This window comes from Mustela erminea, chromosome 13 (genome assembly GCF_009829155.1).
Source record: "Mustela erminea isolate mMusErm1 chromosome 13, mMusErm1.Pri, whole genome shotgun sequence".
NCBI classification, from domain to species: domain Eukaryota; kingdom Metazoa; phylum Chordata; class Mammalia; order Carnivora; family Mustelidae; genus Mustela; species Mustela erminea.
Genome location: NC_045626.1, coordinates 82,891,598 through 82,916,105, shown reverse-complemented (window position 1 = coordinate 82,916,105; position 24,508 = coordinate 82,891,598). Strand labels below are relative to the sequence as shown.

Here is a 24,508-nt window from a genome sequence, read left to right as displayed (position 1 = left end):
ACAGAGAGAGAGCAGTCAGCAGGGCTGCTACAGTGGCCTCAATTGGGTAGACCCAGAACGTGGTGCTTTTGGTCTTCTCTAGACTTGACCTTTGTTAATGACCCCTGTCCCCAGAAGGGCACTGGTGACGGTGCTGCCAAGGAGTGGCTGTGTGTTTACTTGGTCTTGTTAAGTCCCTCTCAGTAGCATGGTGAGGGAGATTATCATTCCTCTTTGCACGTGAAGAAATTGAGGCTCAGAGAGGTCTGGAGACCACAGTTGATTATGAGTGCGGGGGTTCGGACCTAAACCCAGCCTTCTGGTCACTAAAGCTTGACTTCTTACCTACTTTGTATTAAACAGAATGTTTAAATACTACGATGAAATAGAAAAAGTGAGTGTTTTGGGAGAGGGGAGGAGGGGGGCTGGGTGTAAAAAGGCAAAGAGGAATACATGTCTTGAGAAGACAGCTGTTTTCTCATCTGCTGGGAAGGAGAGCCCCAGGTCCCGGAAGCTTCAGTCGCCTCCTGAGTTGGGCTACCCGTGCACGAGGAGGAACGGGGACATTGCCTGCCCCTGAGGATTCAGAAAGATGACTCTGGTTGTAGCTTCCTGAGGAGCTAATTGCTGTCCTGGACATTTTGGTTCTTAGGACAGAGGCAAAGAGTTGCCTTCAGGATTGCTCAGCCAGATCCAGAAGGAGACGTGATTGGGAAACTCATCTGACCTTTACACGGAGCGTGAGGAGACTTGGTTCCCGCCTATTCTGTTGGCTCACGTCAGGTCTGGGGAAGATCAGCACTGGGTGATTCCTCAACCCCTTGATTTATTTAATTCTTTTTGGTTTTTCTTGGCTCTACTCCAGGGGAATACAGAGAGAACCGTGTGGCAATACCACTTTCGGACCTGGCCGGACCACGGAGTGCCCAGTGACCCTGGGGGCGTGCTGGACTTCTTGGAGGAGGTCCACCATAAGCAAGAAAGCATTATGGACGCAGGGCCTGTGGTCGTTCACTGCAGGTGACTGGCCCCTGCCCCCTCTCTGGGCTGCAGCCAGGCCTCGCTCTCTGGGCCACTAGGGCTTGCTTTTACCCACCCACCTCAGCTCTTGAACTGTGAGAAAAATCTAATCTCTCTTTGAGGCATGCATAAACTGCATTAAGGAACATTGACCCCAGAGTATTTTTCTCATGGGTCCTGCGGGACTGCCAGGTATTGGCGGTGGCCGGGCAGGGGGTGGTGAACTTAGTCCTTATTCTCAGGGAGCCCTTACATAGTCTAGTAATGTCTGCTTATGTTTTTTGCTTTTTAAAAAAACACGGTGATTTAGAATTCATCACCTTGATTGTGATCCTATTCTCTTCTGCCACAGAAGTAAGATTCATTCCCCGCCCCCATAAGACACTTGTTTGCTTCAAAAGATTTGGACCACTCCCCACCTAGGCTCTGGGAGCCCCGCCCATGGCCCCTCACCATGGTTTACAGCCTGCTGGCACCCAAGGCTGGCCTTCATGGTCGTACTGGGGAAAGTTTAGTTTCCCAACGCTCATCCGTACACTGGGCAAATAGCTGTGTGTGAAACTTCACCTTTTCTTTTTTCTTTTAAAGGTTTTATCTATTTGTCACAGAGAGAGAGCACAAGCAGAGGGAGCAGCAGACAGTGGGAGAAGCAGGCTCCCAACTTAGTAAGGATCCCGATGTGGGATTCGATCCCAGGACCTCGGGATCATAATCTGAGCCAAAGGCAGACGCTTAAACAACTGAGCTACCGGACTGGAACGTCACTTTTTTAAAAGCTACTGTTTATTGAGCACTTGTTCTGTTCCAGCCTCTGAGCTCAGTGTTTCCCATACATGACTGACATGTGATCCACACAGCCACCTTGTAAAGTATGTACCATTATCCCCATTTCACAGACAAGGAAACTGAGGGTCAGAGAGGTATGAGACTTGGCTCAGGCACATTGTACTGGAGAAGCTGGGCTCCAAGTACAGTTTGGACTAACTCCAAAACCCTGTGCTCTTAGCTAATCTATTCTCAAATACAAATTGACAATTTTGTATATACTCCCAAGAGCAGACATTGTTTCTGTTAATATTAATAGTTGGTTTTGAGTCTGAAACCCCCAGGAACGACTCCATTGTCACTGCTCTCTGTCCTTCTGCCCACAGTGCTGGAATCGGCCGGACAGGAACGTTCATTGTGATTGATATCCTTATTGACATCATCAGAGAGAAAGGTAGGTCATCGGGAGGGCAAGAAGCGATAGTTCCCATTTTTCGTTTAGGGAAGGAACGTGCTGGTGAAAATAGCCTGGGGGAGAGAATTTGAGTGTTAAAACATTTTCACAAAATCTGGGCTGAAGGCTTTGACTTTCATTATCTTTGCGGGAGAACAAAAGTGATTCGATTCGAGCTTTTGACATGAAACACAGCTTAGGAGCTGTGGGTCCCACTGCCGTGGTCTTTTGTTGACGGTGTGGCGGTGGTCTCTGCCCACCCACCTCATCCTGGCTGACGTTATGGGGTTGGAAAGCGAGGGGGTCCCCGACCTCCAGCACTTTCTCGGGTTATTTTCTGGAATCATTTGTATCGGTCAGAAGGACAGTGTAGCCCTTGGAACACGTTCAGCTAGAACATGTAAGACTAAATTTGCTCTCTCTCTGAGTCTGCTGAAAGTTGTGCCTTAAACCATTTCATCCCGGCCCTGCGGTTTCTCCTAATGCCTCATGATGCTTGCTTTGCAGGCGTCGACTGTGACATTGATGTTCCCAAAACCATTCAGATGGTGCGATCTCAGAGGTCAGGGATGGTCCAGACAGAAGCACAGTATAGGTTCATCTATATGGCTGTCCAGCATTACATCGAAACACTACAGCGCAGGATTGAAGAAGAACAGGTACCGGTGCCGGAGGGGCTGGTGGGCAGGTTTTCTTTTTCTTTTCTGGGTAGCTCCGCCAGATGTGCTTTTCTTTTGAGCAGGATGGGCCTCTGAGAGATATCTGTCACTGTTTGGGAATGGGAATCTCATTCCCACCTAGGAAGGGCCTCTCTTTATTACTCTGATATTTCAGGACGGCTTAGCGTAGGGGATTAGCTGCTATTGTCCTGGCCTGGCAGTTTGGGGAACTGCCCCTTGGAAAGGTTCTCAGACAGACCCCAGGAGCTTCACAGGGCAAGTTTGGAACTGAAAGCCTCAAAGTTTCCAGGCTGTTCTGGTTTAGATCCGGGCTGTCTTTATCCGTATCTCCTATCTTAAACGGATGCTTCACTCTTCGGAGCACACAGCAGTTTGAACCAGCAACTTGGTTGAGTTGGAAACAGTGAAATTTCAATTTTAATAAGCCATGCATAATGAAGAAGAATGTGGAATTGGAGTGTTTCCATTTGAAGCTATTCATAACAGACACAAAGCTGAGTTAATTAGGAAGACGCTGAGAGGAGGGAAATGAGGAGACTGCTCCTTTGGGGATCTGGGCGTCTCCCCCACTCCCCTCTCAGCCCCGCCGCTCGGCTGCAGACGGGAAGTGTCTAAACAGCACCCATACCTGCCTGCTTTGCCCTGTGTATTGCCTTCCAGAGGACCCGGCTTCTCAGGATGCTACCTGCCGGCAAATTGTGAGACAACCAGCCTAGCAGAACAGCAGCCACGTTATCAAAGCTTGGCTAGCCAAAGTAAGATACCTGTTAGTTAGCTTAGTACATTCTCAGTTCACGTCAGAACACTAGAGGGGCTCTTGGGTGGCTCAGTCGACTAAGCATCCGACTCTTGATTTCGGCTCAGGTCACACTCTCGGGCTTGTAAGATCGAGCCCCGGTGTCGGGCTCCACACTCAGTGCTTGTCTGCTTGTCCCTCTCCCTCTGCTCCTTTCCCCACACACTCTCTCTCAAATAAATAAAATCTTAAACCCCAAACACTGGATTGTTTCATTGTACAAAAACATCTTCAGCAACAACAGTTTGGTATAGATATATAAGGTCAAATAATCAACAAAGTACTGGTTTTGACCTTCAGTGCCTTAAGTCTGACTTGGTGTCATTGTAAGTTTTGTGAAATATTTAGATGGTTACTATAGGCTATTTTCTCTCTCTCTCTCTCTTTTTTAAAGATTGCATTTATTTGAGAGAAAGAGAGGACAAGCAGAGGAAGGGGCAGAGGGAGAAGCAGACTCCCCCCGAGCAGGGAGCCTGATGCAGGACTCGATCCCAGGACCCTGGGATCATGACCTGAGCCGAAGGCAGATGCTTAATGACTGAGCCACCCAGGTGCCCCACTATAGGGTATTTTCTCTTTGTCTCCCAGTTACAGTGAATTGGGGCCAGGAATAGTTAAAGCATAAAGTTGCCTAAAGAGAAGGACTTAGGTCCTAATCAATACAAAGAGTATTTATAAACATAGTATAAACACAGTTGGTATAAATTCAGGAATATCTTTTTTTTTTTAAACATTTTTTTTTAAGTTTTTATTTATTTATTTGACAGACAGAGATCGCAAGTAGGCAGAGAGGCAGGCAGAGAGAGAGAGAGGAAGGGAAGCAGGCTCCCTGCTGAGCAGACATTCCGACATAGCACTCAGTCCCAGGACCCTGAGATCATGACCGGAGCCGAAGGCAGAGAGGCTTTAACCCACTGAGCCACCCCGGCGCCCCTAAATTCAGGAATATCTTGAGGCATATTATGTAATCTTGTTTAGAAAAGCTGGGGGAAAAGCTGTCTTTTATTTATTTATTTATTTGAAGAAAGCTCCTTTTATTTCATTCAGAAACTTCATTTATCCTTGTTTTGGTGACTTAAGGGCCTACCCCTCCCTTCCTTGATAGCAGTTCAGGTGTTCTCATTACCATATACAGTCTCTGACCCTAAATCTCAAGCTGTGATTCGGATTTAGGAGCTCCTTTAAGAATATCTTTATTGCTGGTGTTTTGGTAAAGAGGTACCGTCATCTGGTAGAAAGCTGAAGCAGTAGCCTTAAGAAACAGTGAGGCGGCCTGAGTTTTAAATTAAGCACAGGGATGAAACTCACTTAGGATCATTGATTATTCTTTTCAATACCATCATTCCCACAATTCTGAAGAGTTAAGGACCTTCGGGACTGAAGGAATTTGCGGAAGAGGGTAGATGAAAAACGACCAGCATCAGGGGCGGTGAGCCTGGGGAAGGAAGCAGGAAGTAGCACCGGCACTGGGAGGAGGCGAAGCAGAAACAGGTGGGCGTCCAAGGGAAGGTGCAAGTGAGGCGAGTTTGAGAAAATTCTCAAGTTTTTATAAAGGGTTCTTCCCACACTCTGCCATTTACTTGAAAGATTTCTTTATGAACTTCCATTTACAGTATTAAAAAAATTTTTTTAATTTGCAAAAACAGTGCACGGAATTCCCTTCACCCCGTTAACATTTCAGCACGCTTTATCATTCATTTGTATTTTCTCTCCACATCTACACCGTGTGCTTCTAAAAATGAAATGCTCGTAAGTTGTCAACCTTTTTGCGCCCCTGCCCCTTACTGCTCTGATGTGTGTGTCCTGGAAGTGAAGACACTCTTCCACCTAACCATTGTGAAGTGATCAGAACCAGGGAGTTAGCACTGATACAGCACGGTTTTCTAGTCTGCAGACCCTATCCAGTTTTCCAGTTTGTCGTCCTCCTGTCTTTCTGTGGTCCAGGGTCCCCTGGCGCATTTGCTTGTCACATAGCTTTCCTTCCCTCTAGGACAGTTTCTCGGTCTTCATCTTCCTCGACCTTGCCATTTTTCAACAGTTCAGGCCAGTTATTTGATGGAATGCCCCTCAATTTGGATTTGTCTGATGTGCTCTCCTGATTAGATTCAGGTCATGCGTTTTTGACAGGCCTGTCATAGAAGCCATGTTCCGTCCTGATACCTCCCGTCAGGAGTACCTCTGTTGATGCGTTTCACGGCTGGCAGTGTTCTCTTTGATCACTTGTTGAAGGTGTTGTCTGTCAGGTTTCTCCACTGTGCAGTGATGATATCCCCCTTTTCATTTTACTTTATTTCATTTATTTATTTTTTAAAAAGATTTATTTATTTGATAGAGAGAGCACAAACAGGGGAGTGGCAGGCGGGGTGGGGGAGAGAGAGAAGCAGGCTCCCCTCGGAGCAGAGAGCCTGATATGGGGCTCGATCCCAGGACTCTGGGATCATGACCTGAGCTGAAGGCAAATGCTTAACACCTGAGCCACCCAGGCGCCCCGATTTCCCCCTTTTTACGTAGTATCTTATAGGAAGATGTTTGAGACTATATAAATAACCTGCTTTCCATCATTCTTTTTGCCCAGTAATTTTACATGTACTCACTATTGCCTGGAAAATTTACTCCTGCAATATCTGCGCAGTGGTGGTTTCCTACTTCCATAAGTCCCTTTTCATTTATTAGTTGGGAGCCTTCTCTAAGGAAGAGCTTTCCCTTCTCATTCATTCATTCATTCATTCATTCATGTCAGAATGGGTGATGATCCATTACTGCTATTTATTTTGTTGCTTAGATTATTCCAAATTTGGCTAGTGGACACTTGTTCAAATTGGTTCTTCTGTCCTTTTGATAGTTCCCATTTTTGAGTACTTCCTTACCCTTTTTTTTTTTTTTAAAGATTTAATTTATTTATTTGACAGACAGAGATCACAAGTAGGCAGAAAGGTAGGCAGAGAGAGAGAGAGGGAGAAGCAGGCGCCCTGCTGAGCAGAGAGCCTGATGCGGGGCTCGATCTTAGGACCCTGAGATCATGACCTGAGCCAAAAGCAGAGGCTTTAACCCGCTGAGCCACCGGGCATCCCCCTTACACTTTTTTAAAAATGAAGTTTTTATTTAAATTCCAGTTACCGTACAGTGTGATCTTGGTTCCAGGTGTAGAATTTATTAATTCAGCACTTATGTACAACACTTTGTGCCCGTCACAAGCGCCCTCCTTAATCCCCTCACCTGGTTCACCCATCCCCCTACCCCCTCCTCTCTGGTAACCATCAGTGTGTTCTCTGTAGTTAAGAGTCTGTTTCTTGGTTTGCTTCTTCCCCCCGCCCCCCTGTTCATTTGTTTATCCTTAAGAAATATATATATTTCTTAGATTTTTAATTTATTTATTTGAGAGAGACTGAGAAAGAGCGAGAGCTCTGAAGTGTCAGAGGGAGGGGGAGGAGCAGACAGCGAGTCTGATGCGGGGCTCGATCCCAGGACCCCGGGATCATGACCTGAGCCACCCAGGTGCCCCATCTTGCTTCCGTACACTTTCTGATGCCAGAATATGAAGGCGTGGCCTGTACTCTCCAGCTGTTTTTCCCGGGAGCCCTGATTCTCTTTAATTGTAGAGTGGTATTTTGAAGCCAAGATCTGGCTGTACTTACTGGTGCTGTATTGCAGTATTTGTGTTGCTAATTAGCTAATTAATTACTGCTGTAGTTGAACTTTTGCTATACAACCTCATATTAATGTGGGTTTATATATTCTATTGTATATATAACTCTCCTTTTCCATCTAGTAGTTTTTTTAAATTGACTTTTTATTTTGGAATAGTCTTTAAACTTCTAGAAAAGTTGCAAAGATAATACAGAGTTCCTATGTGTGCGTCATTCAGTTTCCTGTAATGTTGACATCTTGTATAACCATCGTACCTTTATCAAAACTAAATAATCAACCCCGATATATTGCTAGTAACTAAATTTTACAATTTATTTGAATTTCACCAGTTTTCCCATGAGTGTTCCTTTTTGTTCTAGGATCCTGTCCAGGATCCCACATTGAATTTAGTGCCCCTCTGATCTATATTAATATCTTAGTCTTTGTTTTTCTTGACTGTGATACTTTTGAAGAGTGCTAATCAGGTATCTTATAGAATGGCCCTCAGTGTGGGGTTGTCTGATGTTTTCTTGTGATTTGGTTGGAGTAATGAATTTTGGGGCCGAGTACCAACAAGGTGAGTTGCGAGGTGCCCTTCTCATCGCTCAAGGGGTACCCGATAATAACATGGCCTGGGGATATTAACCTTCATCACTTGGCTTAGGTGGTGTCTGCCAGATTTTTCTCACTGTAACAATGACGCTTTTTCCTTGTCCTTACTCTTTTCTTTGGAAGTGAGTCATTTAGTGCAAACCATATCCAAAGGAAGGGGAGGAATCAAGCTCCAGCTTCTGGAATGGGTAGTTTCTTTCTTTCATTCTTTTTTTTTTTTAAAGATTTTATTTTATTTATTTGACAGAAAGATCACAAGTAGACAGAGAGAGAGGGAGGAGGAAGCAGGCTCCCTGCTGAGCAGAGAGCCCGATGCAGGACTCGATCCTAGGACTCCGGGATCATGACCCGAGCCGAAGGCAGAGACCTTAACCCACTGAGCCACCCAGGTGCCCCCATGGACTGGGTAGTTTCTATATAATTTATTTAGAATTCCTTTGTAAGGAAGATTTGTCTCTTCTATTTATTTATCCCATTTTCTGTTTCTTTTTCTTTTTTGGAGAGAGCGAGAGAGAGTGCACGTGCACACAAGCAGGGGAGGGGAGGAGCAAAGGGAGAGGGAAAGAGAATCTTAAGCCAGCTTCTTGGCCCCCCCGCCCCCCCCCCCCCCCCCCCGGCATGGAACTTGATGTGGGGCTCCATCTGACAACCCTGGGATCATGACCTGAGCCAAAATCAAGAGTTGGGCACTTAACAGACTGAGCCACCCAGATGCCCCAAGAGGATTTTCATTTGTCCCTTTTCCTCCTGCTCTTGGCTTTTGGGCTTTTCAAAAAAATTAATATATGCTTTATTTTGTAGTCTTAATTTTTTTTTTTTTAAGTAATCTCTCTGCTCAACTTGGGGCTCGAACTCACGACCCCGAGATCAAGAGTCGCATGCTCTACTGATGGAGCCAGTGAGGCACCTCAAGCTTTTTTTGTAAATTAAAGTTTAAGAATGGACTGCAGTTAATTTCACATGGCAAGATATTTAATGCCAGATGATTTTCAAGACTTGTGGTTGGACCCTCCTCTCAACCTTGACTGTGTGTCAGCTGGCAAGGCTGTAAGATTTAGTATAAATACTACAAAAGGTTTGGTAACTCTGCTATGTCCTTGAATTCAGGGGAAGGATAGATCAATTTCAGACCATTTTTTTAGGGCTCTGTAACAAATCTCCCTCTTCACCCCTCCCCTAAATCAAAACAATCTCTATCCCTTGAGATTTTTTTCTTGTTCTATACGGACAGCCTGGGCTGTCACAGTCCTGAGAAATGAACTCATCTGATTTGTGGATCAGTTTTATTTCTTGTTCTTTCTAAATAAGCAGAGAAACTCCAGTATTTTTATGCTTTTCCTTGAGCAACTTAATTGACTGAAATAATTCCTGTCCCATTTGTGTTAAGTATTCCCCATTAGAAAATTCTTTTGTAATCACTATATGTAAAAATACTGGGGGTGCCTGCGTGGCTCAGTGGGTTAAGCCTCTGCCTTCAGCTCAGGTCATGATCCCAGGGTCTTGGTATCGAGCCCCGCATCGGGCTCTCTGTTCGGCAGGGAGCCTGCTTCCTCCTCTCTCTGCCTGCCTCTCTGCATACTTGTGATCTCTCTATCAAATAAATGAATAAAATCTTTAAAAAATATAATAAATAAAAATACTGATTTTTTTCAAGAAAGTATTTAGAAGGGAGGGAGAAACAGAGGTTGCTGTTCAGTGGGTATATACTTTCAGTGATCTAAGATGAAAAAGTTCTAGAGATCTGATGCACAACAATAGCATAGCTGACAGTATTGCATTGTGCACTCAGAATTTTGTCAGGAGGCTGTATCTCATGTGTCTGTCATTTTTCTTTTACCACAATTTAGAAAAGTGTTGAGCAGGAAGCAAGCTCATACTTCCAACTTACTGATTGTGTATTTCTTTAAAAAAATAGAGTTAGGATTTTTCAACTCCAGAATAAGGTGTTTTTTTTTTTTTTTTTTCTTTTTAAGTTATTTTAATAAGGCTCCACGCCAGTGTGGATCCCAACACAGGACATGATCTCACAACCCTGAGATCAAGACCTGAACTGAGACCAACAGTCAGATGCCCAACTGTCCAGAACGAGTTTTAAAATAAGTGATATTCTCTGTCAGGTCTTCCAGTTAATATTTCTTTCTTTCTTTTTTTTTTTTTTTTAAGATTTTTATTTATTTGACAGACAGAGATCACAAGCAGGCAGAGAGGGGGAAGCAGGCTCCCCACTGAGCAGAGAGCCTGATGCAGGGCTCGATCCCAGGACCCTGAGATCATGACCTGAGCCGAAAACAGAGGCCCTAACCCACTGAGCCACCCAGGTGCCCCTTAATATTTCATTTTAAATTCTGTCTTTTAAAAACTCATTTTTTGTGGGAGTCAGTATTTCAGTGCTAAGAATCTGTGGTTGTTTTTTGAGGCCTTTCAATTTTTAAACATAGTTGTTCAGGGACGCCTGTGTGTCTCAGTGGGTTAAAAGCCTCTGCCTTCGGCTCAGGTCATGATCTCAGGGTCCTGGGATCGAGCCCCACATCAGGCTCTCTGCTCAGCAGGGAGTCTGCTTCCCTTCCTCTCTCTCTCTGCCTGCCTCTCTGCCTGTGATCTCTGTTTGTCAAATAAATAAATAAAATCTTTAAAAAAACAACAACCCCTCAGTTGTTCAAAACATTAAAATACTGTGTAAACAAGACATTTTCTCCTTGAATTTCTTTTTTGTAACTTCTTTCCTAGACTGTAAGTTCCGTAATGGCTGCTTGGTCAGGTAACAAACAGGTTGGGCTGCTTTAACAGTCTAATTAATAGTGGCTTCAACAAGACAGAAGCTCATTTCTCTTCTAACGTAAAAATCCAAGTTGGCAGTCTGTTTGGGAAGGAACTGGGCATCTCAGCTCCACAGGGTCATCCAAGGTCCGCAGCACTTTGCATCTTGTCACCCAGTTGTCCTTTAGGACGTTTCCTTTTCCACACGGTTGCAGACCGCACAAGGGAGCGAACAGACAGCAAGCAGCTAGGGGCCTGTTAATGTCAAGCTTTTTCTGTGAAGAGTCAGACAGCGAGTTTCTTAGGCTGTGTGGCTTCCTTTTTATTTTGGTCCCATGTTCACATATGGTTGCTTTATAGTTTATAGGTTGGAGTCGTAACAACTCTTGTTGTATGCGAAATAAGATTTTCTGCTTTTTATTTGATGTTTTGGGGTGAGTTTTGAGGAAGGAGAGGAAGAAGAACCTTCACCAGTGGATTTAAATTTGTTTTATGTTTCATTTTGTTTATTTATTTATTTTTATTTTTTATTTTTGAGGATTTTATTTATTTATTTGTCAGAGAGAAAGAGAGTACAAGCAGGGGGAAACGGCAGGCCCAGTAGGCAGAGGGAGATGCAGACTCCCCGCTGAGCAGGGAGCCTGATGCAGGGCTCAAACCCAGGATCCTGGGATCATGACCTGAGCCAAAGGCAGTTGCTTAGCCGACTGAGCCACCCAGGCGCCCCGTATGTTTCATTTTGGAAAAACAAAAACAAAAACAAAAACTTAATAGTACTTATACCTGTAATTGAACATTTTGTTTTGTCACATTTCTTCCAAGTTTTTTCCCATTTATTTATTATTATTATTATTATTTTTAAAGATTTTATTTATTTGTTTGACAGGGAGAGCGATCACAAGTAGGCAAAGAGGCAGACAGAGAGAGAGGAAGCAGGCTCCCCACTGAGCAGAGAGCCCAATGCGGGGCTCGATCCCAGGACCCTGAGATCATGACTGGAGCCGAAGGCAGAGACTTTAACCCGCTGAGCTACCCAGGCGCCCCTATTTTTTATTATTAAAGTAATCTCTACACCCCACATGGGGCTCCAACTCACAACCCCAAGATCAAGAGTCACACACTCTTCTGAGTGAGCCAGCCAGGCACCCCTCTTTATCCTTTTATAACAGCAATCGAATATGGCAGGCACAACTGTCAGCCCAAGTGCACCCCTCATTTCTACCCCTGGAACTACAGGGCAGTAGCTAAGTTTGCAGTCAGACGCTCAACCAACTGAGCCACCCAGGTACCCCTGCTTCCAATCTCTTTTTAAAATACGAATACCAATAATGTACACACAATAGATAACACCGTTTTATAGGTTTAGAATGTTCAGCCAGATGGTATCATACTGTTTTGTTGTTTTGTAATTTGTGTTTTTCCACTTAACATTGATTATGAAAACTGTTTTGATAAACACACAGTATCCCCCCCCCCTCTTTTTTTTTTAAAGACTTTATTTGACACAGAGAGAGGTCACAAGTAGGCAGGGCAGCTGGTAGAGAGAGAGGGGGAAGCAGGCTCCCTGCTGAGCAGAGAGCCCGATGCGGGGCTTGATCTCAGGACCCTGAGATCGTGACCTGAGCCGAAGGCAGAGGCTTAACCCACTGAGCCACCCAGGCGCCCCACACAGCCTGTCTTTTTGTTGTTTCTCTTCACTGTTGCATATTATTTCATGGTATGAATACATCACATCGATTTATTCTCTTGGTGTCGACATTATTAAAAATAACATGTCACTGGACATCCTTTTATAGCCCTTTTAGGCTTCTGTGTATGAGTTTCTCAAGAAACAAATGATCAAGGTTGTCGAATATAGTTTTGTTATTACTGGATACCAGCTGGTCAGTCCCGTGAGTTCGGACCAATAGTGCACCAGTTCAGCCTCTCCCCAGCGGCGAGTGGAAGTCCCTGCTCTGTGTCAGTATCTGATGTGGATACCCTTTCTGATATTTGCTGGTTTTCTTGAATAATCACTGAATGAAGGCACCATTATATAATGATGATTGGTGGGTTCAGTTTTCAGAATTGGTTGTTTTTAGGTGAACTTAGGAGTGAAGAGTGATAAATCGTGTAACCGGGACTCCTACCAAATATAGTTCACTCTGCATCTGTAATGAGATTACATTCTACTGGTTTTCCTTGCCAATTTTTTTTTTCCCAAGAGTATCATTAGAGCCAAAAATGAAGTTTTAAAGATGCCTAGGGTCTTTTCTGGGATGGAGGTGGGAGGTGGGGAGGATACAGTAAAATGCTACCATCTTCTGTACCTGTAGGCCATTTTTACACGGGGTGAACTTACTTCTGGAACTCTTTGCCCAACTGTTTATCTGAGAATCATTAAATGTGTTGCAAGTGAACTATGAAATGATTAGATGTTAATGTGGCAAAGAAAGTGAGAATTCTCTCTTAGCTCAGAAATAGATGCATTTGGTTTAATATAGTAAGTTGTTAATGCATGACTCTGTGCTTTTGAATTATATGGTTCAAAAGTACTTTTCACTTGTATGGTGTTAATTACATTGAGGTGAATTCCCTAACATTTGATCGGTGTGTCATTATTCAGGGTCCAACCTTTCTGTCTGCCTGTCTGTCCGTCTGTCTTTGGTACAATGCCTCTTTACTTCTTTTTCCCTTTAAAAAAGTCCATTTCCTCATATATGCGATCTTCACCTTTCAGAAAAGCAAGAGGAAAGGGCATGAATATACAAATATTAAGTATTCTCTAACGGACCAGACAAGTGGAGATCAGAGTCCCCTGCCGCCTTGTACCCCAACACCATCTTGTGCAGAGTAAGTAGTAATGAAGGAAATTCTTTCTATCTGAACACAGTCCTATAGAAAAGCTTAAAAACCAGCAGGTCTTTGCAGCACAGGCCTGTCATTATTGTTACCCTGCTGATTGACAAGTGTGTCAGTGGCTTTCTAAACTAAATTTTAATTTACCTAAACCAAAGGCTGATTGGTACACTAACTATGATTATGTGAGGTTATCAGTTTCTCCAGTGGTGGTTCTCTAAGAAGAATCGAATTTTCCTTTTTATGGGGTGGGGATGATTTCTCTTGTTAATGATAGACAACAAAGGTAGGTAACGCCCCTTTGGTTGTTTTAAGACTCTATGCTAAATAAAAGTAAGTAAGTTGACCATTAATGTCCCAACACTATCATGATCTGCTAATTTTCCTGTCAGCAGAGAACAGAAATCTTCTTTGAGCCTTTAAATCAAGAGTCCACGAACTGGAGGCCTCAGGCCAAATTCTGGCCATGCCTGTTTTTGTACAGCTCATGAATGGTTTTTAAGGTGTTATATTTAAAAAGAAAAAAAAAAAGGCAGCACAGAGAATATTATATGCCAGAGACTGAGACAGAAAAACTTTGCCAACCCCTTGTTTAAGCTAAAATATGTGTTAGGAAAACATTTGTTAAATCGATTATGTGAATGACAGTCTTAAATTATTGTTTTTCTATATATTCTAAGGTAGTCTGTGGTTTAACATTTACTTTTTATTTTTGCCCAAGAGTCTTATCTCTGTTTGCTTCTGATGTGGATTTTTAAACCCCTGCTGACTTTAATACTCTATATACACATTTTAGATAGCAAATATGAGGCTTATATTTACATTTGGCTTCTAGTTAACATTGAAATGAAATTATACAGCAAAAGTATTCTCTCCTCCAAGTTGCCTCTTCCTTCTGCCTGCTTTTTGCTTTCCCGGTGGACTGATCGGGAAAGTTGATATTTTGAATTGCTGTCTGCTGACATGTGCCGTGGCGCCAAGCTATCAGGGCTCTGAGTCCTGGCCAGAGAGCTTTCCCTGAATATTGGCACAGCGCAGGAACTAGGACCGCTCCCTTACCGCCAGTGGGCTCTCCGCGTGACACATTCTCTGCCTCTCCACTCCCATCGTGTTCCTTATACCTCGGACCCCAAGCCCCTTCTTGTCCCTCTCAGGTTGGCATCTATGGCTGCTGGGTCCTCTGTCCCCCAAGGGCTGCTCTGATCTCCATTCTGCTCAGTAGAAGGGAGTCTGGCCTCTGGTGCATTGGCCTTCCATCCCCGGGGCCTACACCACCATGAGCTTCACCCTCACTGTTCCCCTTCATGTAGCGGGATTCAGGGTTCCGTGGGTCTGTGGGCCTCACTGCCCCTGCTCTTTCCTTCTTGGACCTCTTGCCTGTTAGGCTCCCTCGGCTTGAAACGAATACTGGTCCTTTCTCTGTGCTCACATTTTACCCTGCTTGAAGGCCTCACTCCAAGAACTCATCGTACAGGCCTCCTTTGCTCGGCCTGCCAGAAAAACGGCTCACTTTCCTCCGACCCCAGAGAGCACAGGGGCTCGAGACTCTTACTCTTCTGTTAGCTTGCTTTTGCTGTATGTTCGTGTCTCACAGCCTGTCCTAGAGCGTTAGCTCCTGGGGGCCTGTGTCTGTACCGTCTCGGGTCCCCCAAAGAATGGATTATGTGCTTTATAAATATCGTGTGTGCTTAGCGTAGTCAGCGCTTTTATTCATGTTTTCTTTCTTTTTTTTTTTCTTTTCAGAATGAGAGAAGATAATGCTAGAGTCTATGAAAATGTGGGTCTGATGCAGCAGCAGAAAAGTTTCAGATGAGAACACCCAGCAGGACTTCAGCACAGACACAGGTATTTACATGGACGTGCTCCGGGTCTTTATGTCATTGGTGGGGATTTTAACAGGCGGATAATTTGTGAGTGTTCTAGCGAGGGGCACCACAACGAAGTTTGACAAACCAGCCTCTTTTTTCTCTTCCTAAGCTCCTTTTTCCTAAGTTGGATTTATTTTTGAGTTCATTAAGGATTGAAACCAAATTCGGAATTAATTCTGTGAGGGGCAGAGAGATGGTTGATGTGGGTGAGGAAGGGCAGGGGTCACTGTACCTTCCATTTGTATTAGAGTCGGTTGACCCAAGCTGTGCCGGAGACAGTCTTTGGGGACCCGGGAGGCAAGGGGACAGCTCTGGCCGGTTGGCATCAGGATGCCCGTGTTCTCATCCCCTTTGGCCCCTGACTGGCTGTGTGACTGGGCTTTGGCCTCCTTGGGCCTGCACCCCTCCCTCTCACCTCCACACCCCTTCCAGCACTGTCTCTGGGATCTCCTGTCCCTAGTATGTCTCCTCCCTCAGTCACCTCTATAGACAGCGACCCAGGTTATGAGGGATGTTGGAAACTCCTAGTTTCAATGTTGCAAGTTGAAATTCCCATCTCAATGGGTAGTACATTTAAAAGATATGAATGCACTTGAAAATGGTTTAATGCCTTTGAGAAACTTTTAGATGTGTGCTCCTTAAAAATTCTAGCTTATTTCTTCCCCAGATGTGGACCTTTACCCTCTCCCTGAAAAGATCAAGAACAGATGCAAGAAAGTACATGCGAAGAATGAATTTGAATTTGGAAGGCTTGTGTTGTGGTTGACTACCTTTGGATAAGCAAAATTCAGAACCATTTAAAGACCACTATATTCTAACTCGACAATACCTGATTACCAATTACTCATTTCCTCAGATAAGAAGAAATCATCTCTACAATGTAGACAGTGTTATATTTTATAGAATTTTATTTTAAATTGAGGAAGCCGTTAATTGTGCTCTATATTTTAATGATGATGGAGATTCAAATTCTACTTATTGGCATTTTCTTTTCTTTTTATGACCTTAAAAATTCAATTATTTTTCTCCTTGTGAGGGATGACAGGGCTTTTATAAGAGGAAAAACGTTTTGGAAAAGGTGACAACATCCCGTGGGAGTGAGAACAGTTTCATTTATCATTGCTTATCCAGTAGTGGATAATTCATTTGATGGCCTCTTTTTTTGGCTAAATGATAATTAAGCCAGTGGCCTCAGCCTGTCAGAGGTCGACTATCTACCTTTGCATTGCCATTAAAAAATCATGGGAAAAAAGAATCTTGGAAAATTGGGAGAAAAGATGTGTTTGTTTTCTTCTTAGCAGATGACCAGGCTGAGAAGGATGTGGTGGGGAAATGGTTGTCACGTTTTCTTTTCATTTGAGTCATTGTCTTGTATTTGGGGAGGGAGAAAAAGCGCATGTGTGGATAACCAGCCGGCGTCGTGGTTATCGATTGTTGGTGACAAACCACCCCAGAACGCAGTGGCTGAAACAGTACTTCTCGTGTTCGCCTCCTCCCTGTTCTTCAGTCTGGGCTGGGCTCCTCTGAGCTGTTCCTGTCCTCTCGCCGGTGTTACCCGTGTGGTCAGGGTGGGTGGGCTTCTCTCTGCAGGTCCCCGGCCTTTCCTTCTGCGTGCGATGGCTCCAAGTGGCCCCGCCAGCAGGGTAACCGGCCGCCTACATGGCCGCTCAGAACTCCCAAGGGTATCAAGCAGTAATGGCCGGGCCTGCTTAAGACTTAAACCCAGAACTTCCACTGCCCTCTCGTGATTAAAGCATCCCAGGGCCAGCCCAGATTCGGGAAGGGGGATGGCATCAAGGCATGGAGCGGAGAGGTGTGATCCACGGGGGCCCCCAGAGTAATGGGCTGTCAGAAGCAGTGCCACATGAGAACAGCAATGGTTAGAAGGAGAAGCTGCTCGTGACCTTGGGAAGTGGAAGCTGCTTGCGATGGCTGGTGTAAGCTGGAAGTCAAACTAACAAATAGAGGGCCTTCTAGAAGCTTCCACTTCTGCTGGCTCTGAGCATATTTTCTGAACCAGCGCTTTGGGAAACTGGTCTCTAAGGAGGGCTGTGTTGAGGGGGCAGAGCATCTGAACGCAGAACCACCCCACCCCGAGGCTCCGGCGGAGGGTGGCGCAGGAGGCGCTTCCTCCCCGCGTGCGTGGGTTCAGTCGGACGCCACCGCCCCCTGACTGAATTAGCAGTGGCTCATTTTTGTTCTAGTCAAGCAGTAGGATTTGCTACCGTTCTACCTGAAGTGCCTTCTCCAAAGACATCCTCTTTGCCCTGTGTGTGGAATCATCCTTCGGTGAGTGTGTTTCAGTGAAAGAATCACTGGTTGACTTTGTAAAGACGATAAAGTGCCATGGCGGCTTGGCCATTAGGTTATGGTCTCCTTGCGCAGTCTTCTTGCTTTGGCTCCCGACCGGTCCAGCCCCGCAAGTGCTTCGTTTCTGAGGTCTTTACCTCCTGTGAAGTCTTGAGGTAGTTTGGAAACTGCCTCCACCGCCATTTTCACAGACAAAATGCACATTGACGCTCCCCCCAACACCCACCCCCCAACCCAGTGAACCTAGAATGGCTTTAGAACACTGGTATAGCCCAGAGGTAATCACCTTCTAAGGGGAATGTCAGTGACTACTGTCTTCTTGTCACGCGTGTAAAGCGAGAGATTCCAGTTCAGTATTTGCAACAAGGGTCTTGAGTCCTGCTCCTTTTATTGCATTGTCGCATTGAATTCTCCTTCTTTGCCTTGATTTTGTGCTATAGTTGAGACTCTGGACTTTGAGGGCAAAGTCTTTCACCAGCATACAAGGGTTTGATTGTACAAATTTACCTGCTGCATTAATGTCTCCGCCTGTAGCTTAAGATGGAGTTACTCCGTGCTCAGAACAGAATCGCCTGATCTAGGCTAGCTTTGCTTGTTACAGGACATTGATTTCGTTTAGATTTCCCTCCACGAAGTCAGCCAGCTATCACGTTATGTAAACCTCTGCCAAGACAAGATTGTCATAGCCCCTAGGTTGCTCAGGTTTGTCATGTGTCCGGTGAAAAGGGGATTGCAGGGTCTCAGATCTGAGATTCCTCTGCACGAGATGGAATCGGGGAGAGGGGTGATGAAAATGTGGGGAGCTGGAGGTGCAGGTGTTAAAAAAGTTGTGGAAATGGAAGTTCCAAAGAGGTGGTTTGTGAGGAGGTCAGAGGCGCGGGGCCCGCAGGTGGTGAGAACTTGAATAGGTTGATCAGGTTACCTGGCAAGTAGGTGTGATAGATACAGGGAAGAAGTCTGCTCCTGGGTTGCTGGAACACATTAAATTTGCACAATATCCTGTAGCTGGTTGAGTATTTTAAAATGATAAGCATGGGGTTTTATATTTGGGGTGAAGAAATTATCTGACACATGGTATTAGGGTTTCTTTTAAAAAAAAAGCCAAATTTCAGAGTCCTAAGAGTTTTTTTTTTGTTTTGTTTTGTTTTTTAAATAATATAAAGACACCTCACCTCCAGTGGATGACCCTCCTGAAAATCATGGTCCTCTCTCCCATTGAATCAGTGACTTTTCAGAGGTGGCAAAATGGGCGTGAGAAAATTGCTGTCCGACTTTCTTGGTGTTTGTGCATTCTTTATGGAGCCCAGTTGCTTTGGAACAGCCAAGAAGATTATCAAGATTCTTTTTAGGGGTACCTTTACTGGGGATCTGAAGAACTCATACAACATCCTGGGTTATTTCTAGTTTGGGGGAATGTGGAAAGGTATGCAATTGTGAAGTGTTTTGTTGTAGCTTATTAATCCATGAGGGGAATTTAGACTGTAGACATAAGGACACACCCAGTGCAGTTTCTGTTTTCTGTATGTTGTTGGGGGAATAAAGTTTTGTATAGCAAGCACATGGCCTCCCTGATTTCAGAATGCCTTTATTAGAATCTGTATTAGCCCTTAATGTTGTTGAAACCTTTCTCCCTTTTCCTCCTGAAAATACAGTTTATTGTTTCTTCTATCATTGAAAAGTTTGTTCTTTTTTCACTATGGGCAGTTCACACAAGGCAAAAATATTAAACAGTTGGTTTTAGTGTGTTGTATAACTTTACTGTATATCAAACTAATTTTTACAAGTTTTCATCCTAAACCTCAAATCATGTAATTAATAATTTGCCTGTTTATTTATGACATAATTGTGATTCTTTTATTAATAAAAGCTAATGGAAAAGGATCCTTTATTAAGCTGATGACTAGACCTACATTTAATTTTCCTGCAGTATATGAAGTATTGTACCAGAGTATTAAAAGATATGTAATATTTTATTGATAAATCTATCCTTTAAAAGGAATATGTTTTAGGATGTCATCATTTTGATGTGAATCATGTAAATGTTGATAATATGCACTGTTTATTATACATTTAGTGTTTCGAGAGATTCACTTAATTGCCTTTTTGCCCATGTATTATGTAGTCTGTTTGCAATTGTTTTTTTAAAAAAATGACATGAAAAGAATAGTTTATGTAGAGAAACATTAGTGGATGTTAATTGTCTCCCCACCTGTATTTATGGGTGTTAGTTCAGTTGCATTGCTAGTTGCAAAGCCGTATTATCAGAGTAAACGTGTATTTGTAAACTGTATGGGAACTAAAAATTAGGAATAAAACCATTTTCTTATTTTATGGTATTAGTCATTTACTTCATTGGAAATGTCCAGGAAAAACCGGGATGATAGGTCCCTCAAACTCTTCCACTAGCCAAATGCTGACATTTAGCAGCTCTTATCTGGAAGGTAACTGGGAATACAGAATACATGAGTCAGTTCCTCAGGCATTCATTCAGTGCCCACTCTGACTAGCTTCGGGAGACAGGCAGGGGATGCTATTTGCAAGAACTTAGGAGTAAGTAACGAATAGAAAGCATGTCTATAAAACATACAGGAAACAATCAGGAAACATACAATGTAAATGGTACCCGACGGGGCTGTGGAGTGCTGTTGATAGAAGAGGGTGGTAGGAGTAAATTGTGTACCACAGGACACTGTCTTGTCCCTTTAGGTTTTTTTTTTTTTTTTTTTTAAGATTTACTTATTTATTTATTTGGCAGAGATCGCAAGTAGGCAGAGAGGCAGGCAGAGAGAGAGGAGGAAGCAGGTTCCCGGAGCTGAGCGGAAAGCCCGATGTGGGGCTCGATCCCAGGACCCTGGGATCATGACCTGAGCCAAAGGCAAGAGGCTTTAACCCACTGAGCCACGCAGGCACCCCTCGTCCCTTTAGGTTTAGGCCACAAGTAAACAAGGCCATTTGCTGCTTTTGACAGCGCCACATGAACATTGGCAGAAAGAAATCGGTTTATAAGTAACGCAATAAGTTCTCAGTTCTCTGTTGTAAATCTAAGAAGAGATTTATATTACTTATTTACACTGTGAAATATTATTGTCCTTTTGGTCTCGGCCGAGTTACTCAACAGGTATCCGTCAAGTTTAGCTGGTTTCACCCGTGAGACCAGTCCTCTAGCCATTCAAAATAGGGAGCCTGTGGGCAATGCCAGACGCTGCCCCTGTGCTAGACTCGGGCCGAGTGATGACTGGCACAGATATGGTGGCCACCCTCCCAAGGGTGATGTCCTAGTGGGAGCTGGACCTTGCACAGGTCAGTAGCAGAGATTTCCACTGGGATGCAGAAAGTGCTTGAAGATGCGGGCTGCTCAGACACAGCAGGAAAGGCAGAGATCAGACAATCACTTCCAAACGATGAGGATTATGAGGAGGGGCTCCGTTGTCTCTCCCAGGGGCACGTAACCTTCCACAGACGGAGGGCTTCTGTGCTGCAGTGCTGGTGACCCTCTGGGGTTCCAGAGGCGGTGCTGGGTGCGCCACCAGCCTGGAGATGCCTCATTCCCCATAATCCTTGAGATCCTGGGCCGTACGTATTTGAGAAGGCATCGGCAATATCTTGTCTTTACGTGTTGTGAAAGAGCCTTCCAGTTCTACACACAAGGAACATTCTTCTTTCCTACGCACAAGGAAAGCCCCAAGAAAATGTGCGGATTAGAGACAAAGTGGGAATTCCCGTAACAAATCAATTGTGGATGGAGAACTGAGGATTGGATGGACTCGATCATCTTGTCAGTGAAAAAGCTTCTGAAGAAAGTCCCTACTCATTGCTGGGCACTGCTACATATATGCTTTGCATGCAGCCATTCGCTTTGGCTCTGGGAGAGGCCACACAAAGGGACCGTCAGGACCTCGAGTGAATGGCTTCACTGCAGGTGCCATTTCCCGCCCAGGAGCTGGCGATGCTTCCAAAGAACTGAATTTGCGAAATGATAATGAGTCTGAAATAGAGATTTGCTGTTTTATCAATAGCAGCAGTTACCAACGAGTTGATACTCATGTCATTTGAGGTCAGACAATTGAAATCCTGAAGTGACATCATGATATAAAATACCGCTTCTAAAATGAAGGTTGTGAGAACGTGATACTGCCCGATAAAGCCTGCCGGCAGCGTATGCACAAAGGGATTGCAGATTTGAAGTCCTCGCTACCTGATAAGACTGTATGGTTATACTGGACTGGCAGGGATTTGGGCTTCAGATTCTCTTCCATTCAGCAAAGATGAAATCCACACCCCAAGGGGCCTAGTCTCCGAGGAATGGATGAACAGAACTAACTGTTCCCACTTTCGAGGCGCTGGGTCTAATTGGAGGGAGGCAGATGGTTCTAATTGGACTGGAGTAGACAGTGTCCAGGTTGTTAATGTCAAGTGAAAGTTACATAGGAGTGGATTAGAGGGGAATTAGAATTCAGTGGTGGAGGTCGCTTGAGCTTCCTCCTGACCAGTGGGGAAACCTGTGTGTTTGTGTGTGTGTGTGTGTGTGTGTATCTTTTTCTAAAAATGAACTTGCAAGCAATAGCTGTTTCTCTGTTCAACTCTTGCTTCTCCATCACTGAACAAAGGAGAATGATTCTCTGTATTGTGATTCATATGGATGGCCTTTCTAGCACTTTTGGGACACATTTTTGCAACAAAATGGAGTACATGTTTACATGTTTTAGTGTTTCCATTCTCTGTGTATCTATACACTGCATTTTTAAGCGTTCAGTTCTTGATGTCTAAATTCACTATTTTCGATAATCTAGGCCAGTTTTGCTGGGACTTCCTCGTATAATCGAGAGTGTACATTATGGTTTGGAACGAGCCATTTCACTCTGTAATCATCACCAACATCACATTTTTTAAGGGAGAAATCAAATTCATGTCGTTGGGGCAAGGTTTTTTTTTTTTTTCCTGCATCGCATTTTCGTAGACTCGCACAAAGCAAAGTTAAATCGTCATTTAGTTAGGGCGCCTGGCTGGCTCAGTCCAAGGAGCTTGTGACTCTTGATTTCAGGGTTGTGGACTTGAGCCCTGTGTTGGGTGTGGAGATAACTTAAATAAATAAAAAACTTTTAAAAGTTGCAGTTTAGCTTTACAATTAACAAAGTTCCTTTATTAAGAATGATAACATTATATTCAAGCAGGACTATTCATGGAGAATTCAGGTGGCCTGAGCCCCCAAGTTTCATCAGTGTGGCTGAGTCTTGGAAATGATAGCATTTGAATGTGGCCTCATGATTCAGTGCAATTCGGTCTCATTTGTTTTCAGACTAACTCTGTCGTAGTAAAATACACAAAACATAAAATTGACCATTTTAACCATCTTTAAGTGGACAGTGCAGTGGCCTCACATGCATTCACACTGCTGTATGGCAGTGATGACCGTCCATCTCCAGAAGCTTATCATTGTCCCAACCGAAACTCTGCACCCATTCACCAACATGACTTTGTTTTTATAGGGTTCCCCTCCTGAGGTTTAGGGCCCTTCTGAATTTTGGAATTTTGTGTATTTTTGAATCGGTAATACATTCACTTAGAACAAAACGTAAAAGGTTCAGTAGAGGGGTGCCTGGGTGGCTCAGTGGGTTAAAGCCTCTGCCTTCGGCTCAGGGCATGATCCAAGGGTCCTGGGATTGAGCCCCGCATCGGGCTCTCTGCTCAGTGGGGAGCCTGCTTACCCCTCTCTCTGCCTACTTGTGATTTCTCTCTGACAAATAAGTAAATAAAATCTTAAAAAAAAAAAAAAGTTCCAGTAGAGCACACAGGGAAATAGCCCTCCACGCCTTTCTCCCACGGAGAGTTTCCCATCATACCCCAAGGACAGTGAGCAACTTTGAACACATGTCCTACCATGGGTAAGTGCTGGTTCCAACGGGTCTTACACTTCTTACTAGGACAGTTAATGCTGAATTGTCCTCTAGTGAGGCTGAACCTGCTTTATCCCTAGCAGCCCGTTGCCTCACACTTTCTTCTGCTTGGCATTTGTCAAACCTGCACCTTGTCTGCCCGGTGGGTAAAAAAATCATAGCTCGATGTAACTCTGATTGCATTTCTCACGAAAGTGAGGCTGAACATTTTTATGCCTGTGAACTCTTCATTTCACTTGACTTTTTAAGAAAAAAGATTTTATGTATTTATTTGACACAGAGAGAGAGAGAGAGAGATATCACAAGTAGACAGAGAGGCAGGCAGAGGGAGAAGGAGGGGAAGCAGGCTCCCCGCTGAGCAGAGAGCCTGACGTGGGGCTCGATCCCAGGACCCTGAGATCATGACCTGAGCTGAAAGTAGAGGCTTTAACCCACTGAGCCACCCAGGCGCCCCAACATTTTTTCTATTTAGTTCTGGATCTGTCTTGTTTTGAGTTTAGGAATAAACCTCTGTTTTTTCTAATTTATTTTATTTTATCTTTCCGCAACCTCCAGGGGGAATAAAGATACTGAATTCTCTATAACTGACTGAGGTGGCTGGAATTACTGAGTCACCAGGGTCCCTTTCTGTTAACTACTCTTCCGTAGGTGTGTGCGGGATATACCTGTCTGGGCTGGGAGTTGTGGTTTTGGTCTTGCTGTGATTGTAATTCTCAGGGTGGGGGAAAGAGGACACCAGCTCGGGAAACGCGTTCTTAGCATCGGGTCTCTACATCAGCCGCCACGTGGGGCTGGTCTTAATTGTCCCAGCAGCTGGGCTGAGAATGGCTTCAGATTTTCTTTCTTTTTCTAACCCCCTCAGCTCAAGTCAGACCCACAGAGGGGTCTGTTAAACACAGGCTTTGGAT

General features: G+C 44.3%; 1 protein-coding gene across 2 annotated transcripts in view; it reads left to right on the top strand.

Annotated features, from left to right (window-relative positions):
• Positions 1-20,037, top strand: part of PTPN11 (protein tyrosine phosphatase non-receptor type 11) — an 85,358-nt gene extending 65,321 nt beyond the window's left edge. Inside the window, exons 11-16 of one of the 2 annotated variants that reach the window (XM_032309571.1) lie at positions 833-999; positions 2,151-2,218; positions 2,726-2,877; positions 13,410-13,522; positions 15,272-15,373; positions 16,064-20,037. In XM_032309571.1, the coding sequence (XP_032165462.1) occupies positions 833-999; positions 2,151-2,218; positions 2,726-2,877; positions 13,410-13,522; positions 15,272-15,341 (570 nt within the window). In that variant the 3' untranslated portion in view covers positions 15,342-15,373; positions 16,064-20,037. The remainder of the gene's footprint in view (positions 1-832; positions 1,000-2,150; positions 2,219-2,725; positions 2,878-13,409; positions 13,523-15,271; positions 15,374-16,063) is intronic. The other variant, XM_032309572.1, reaches the window with a different exon arrangement.
• Positions 20,038-24,508: the final 4,471 nt, after the last annotated feature.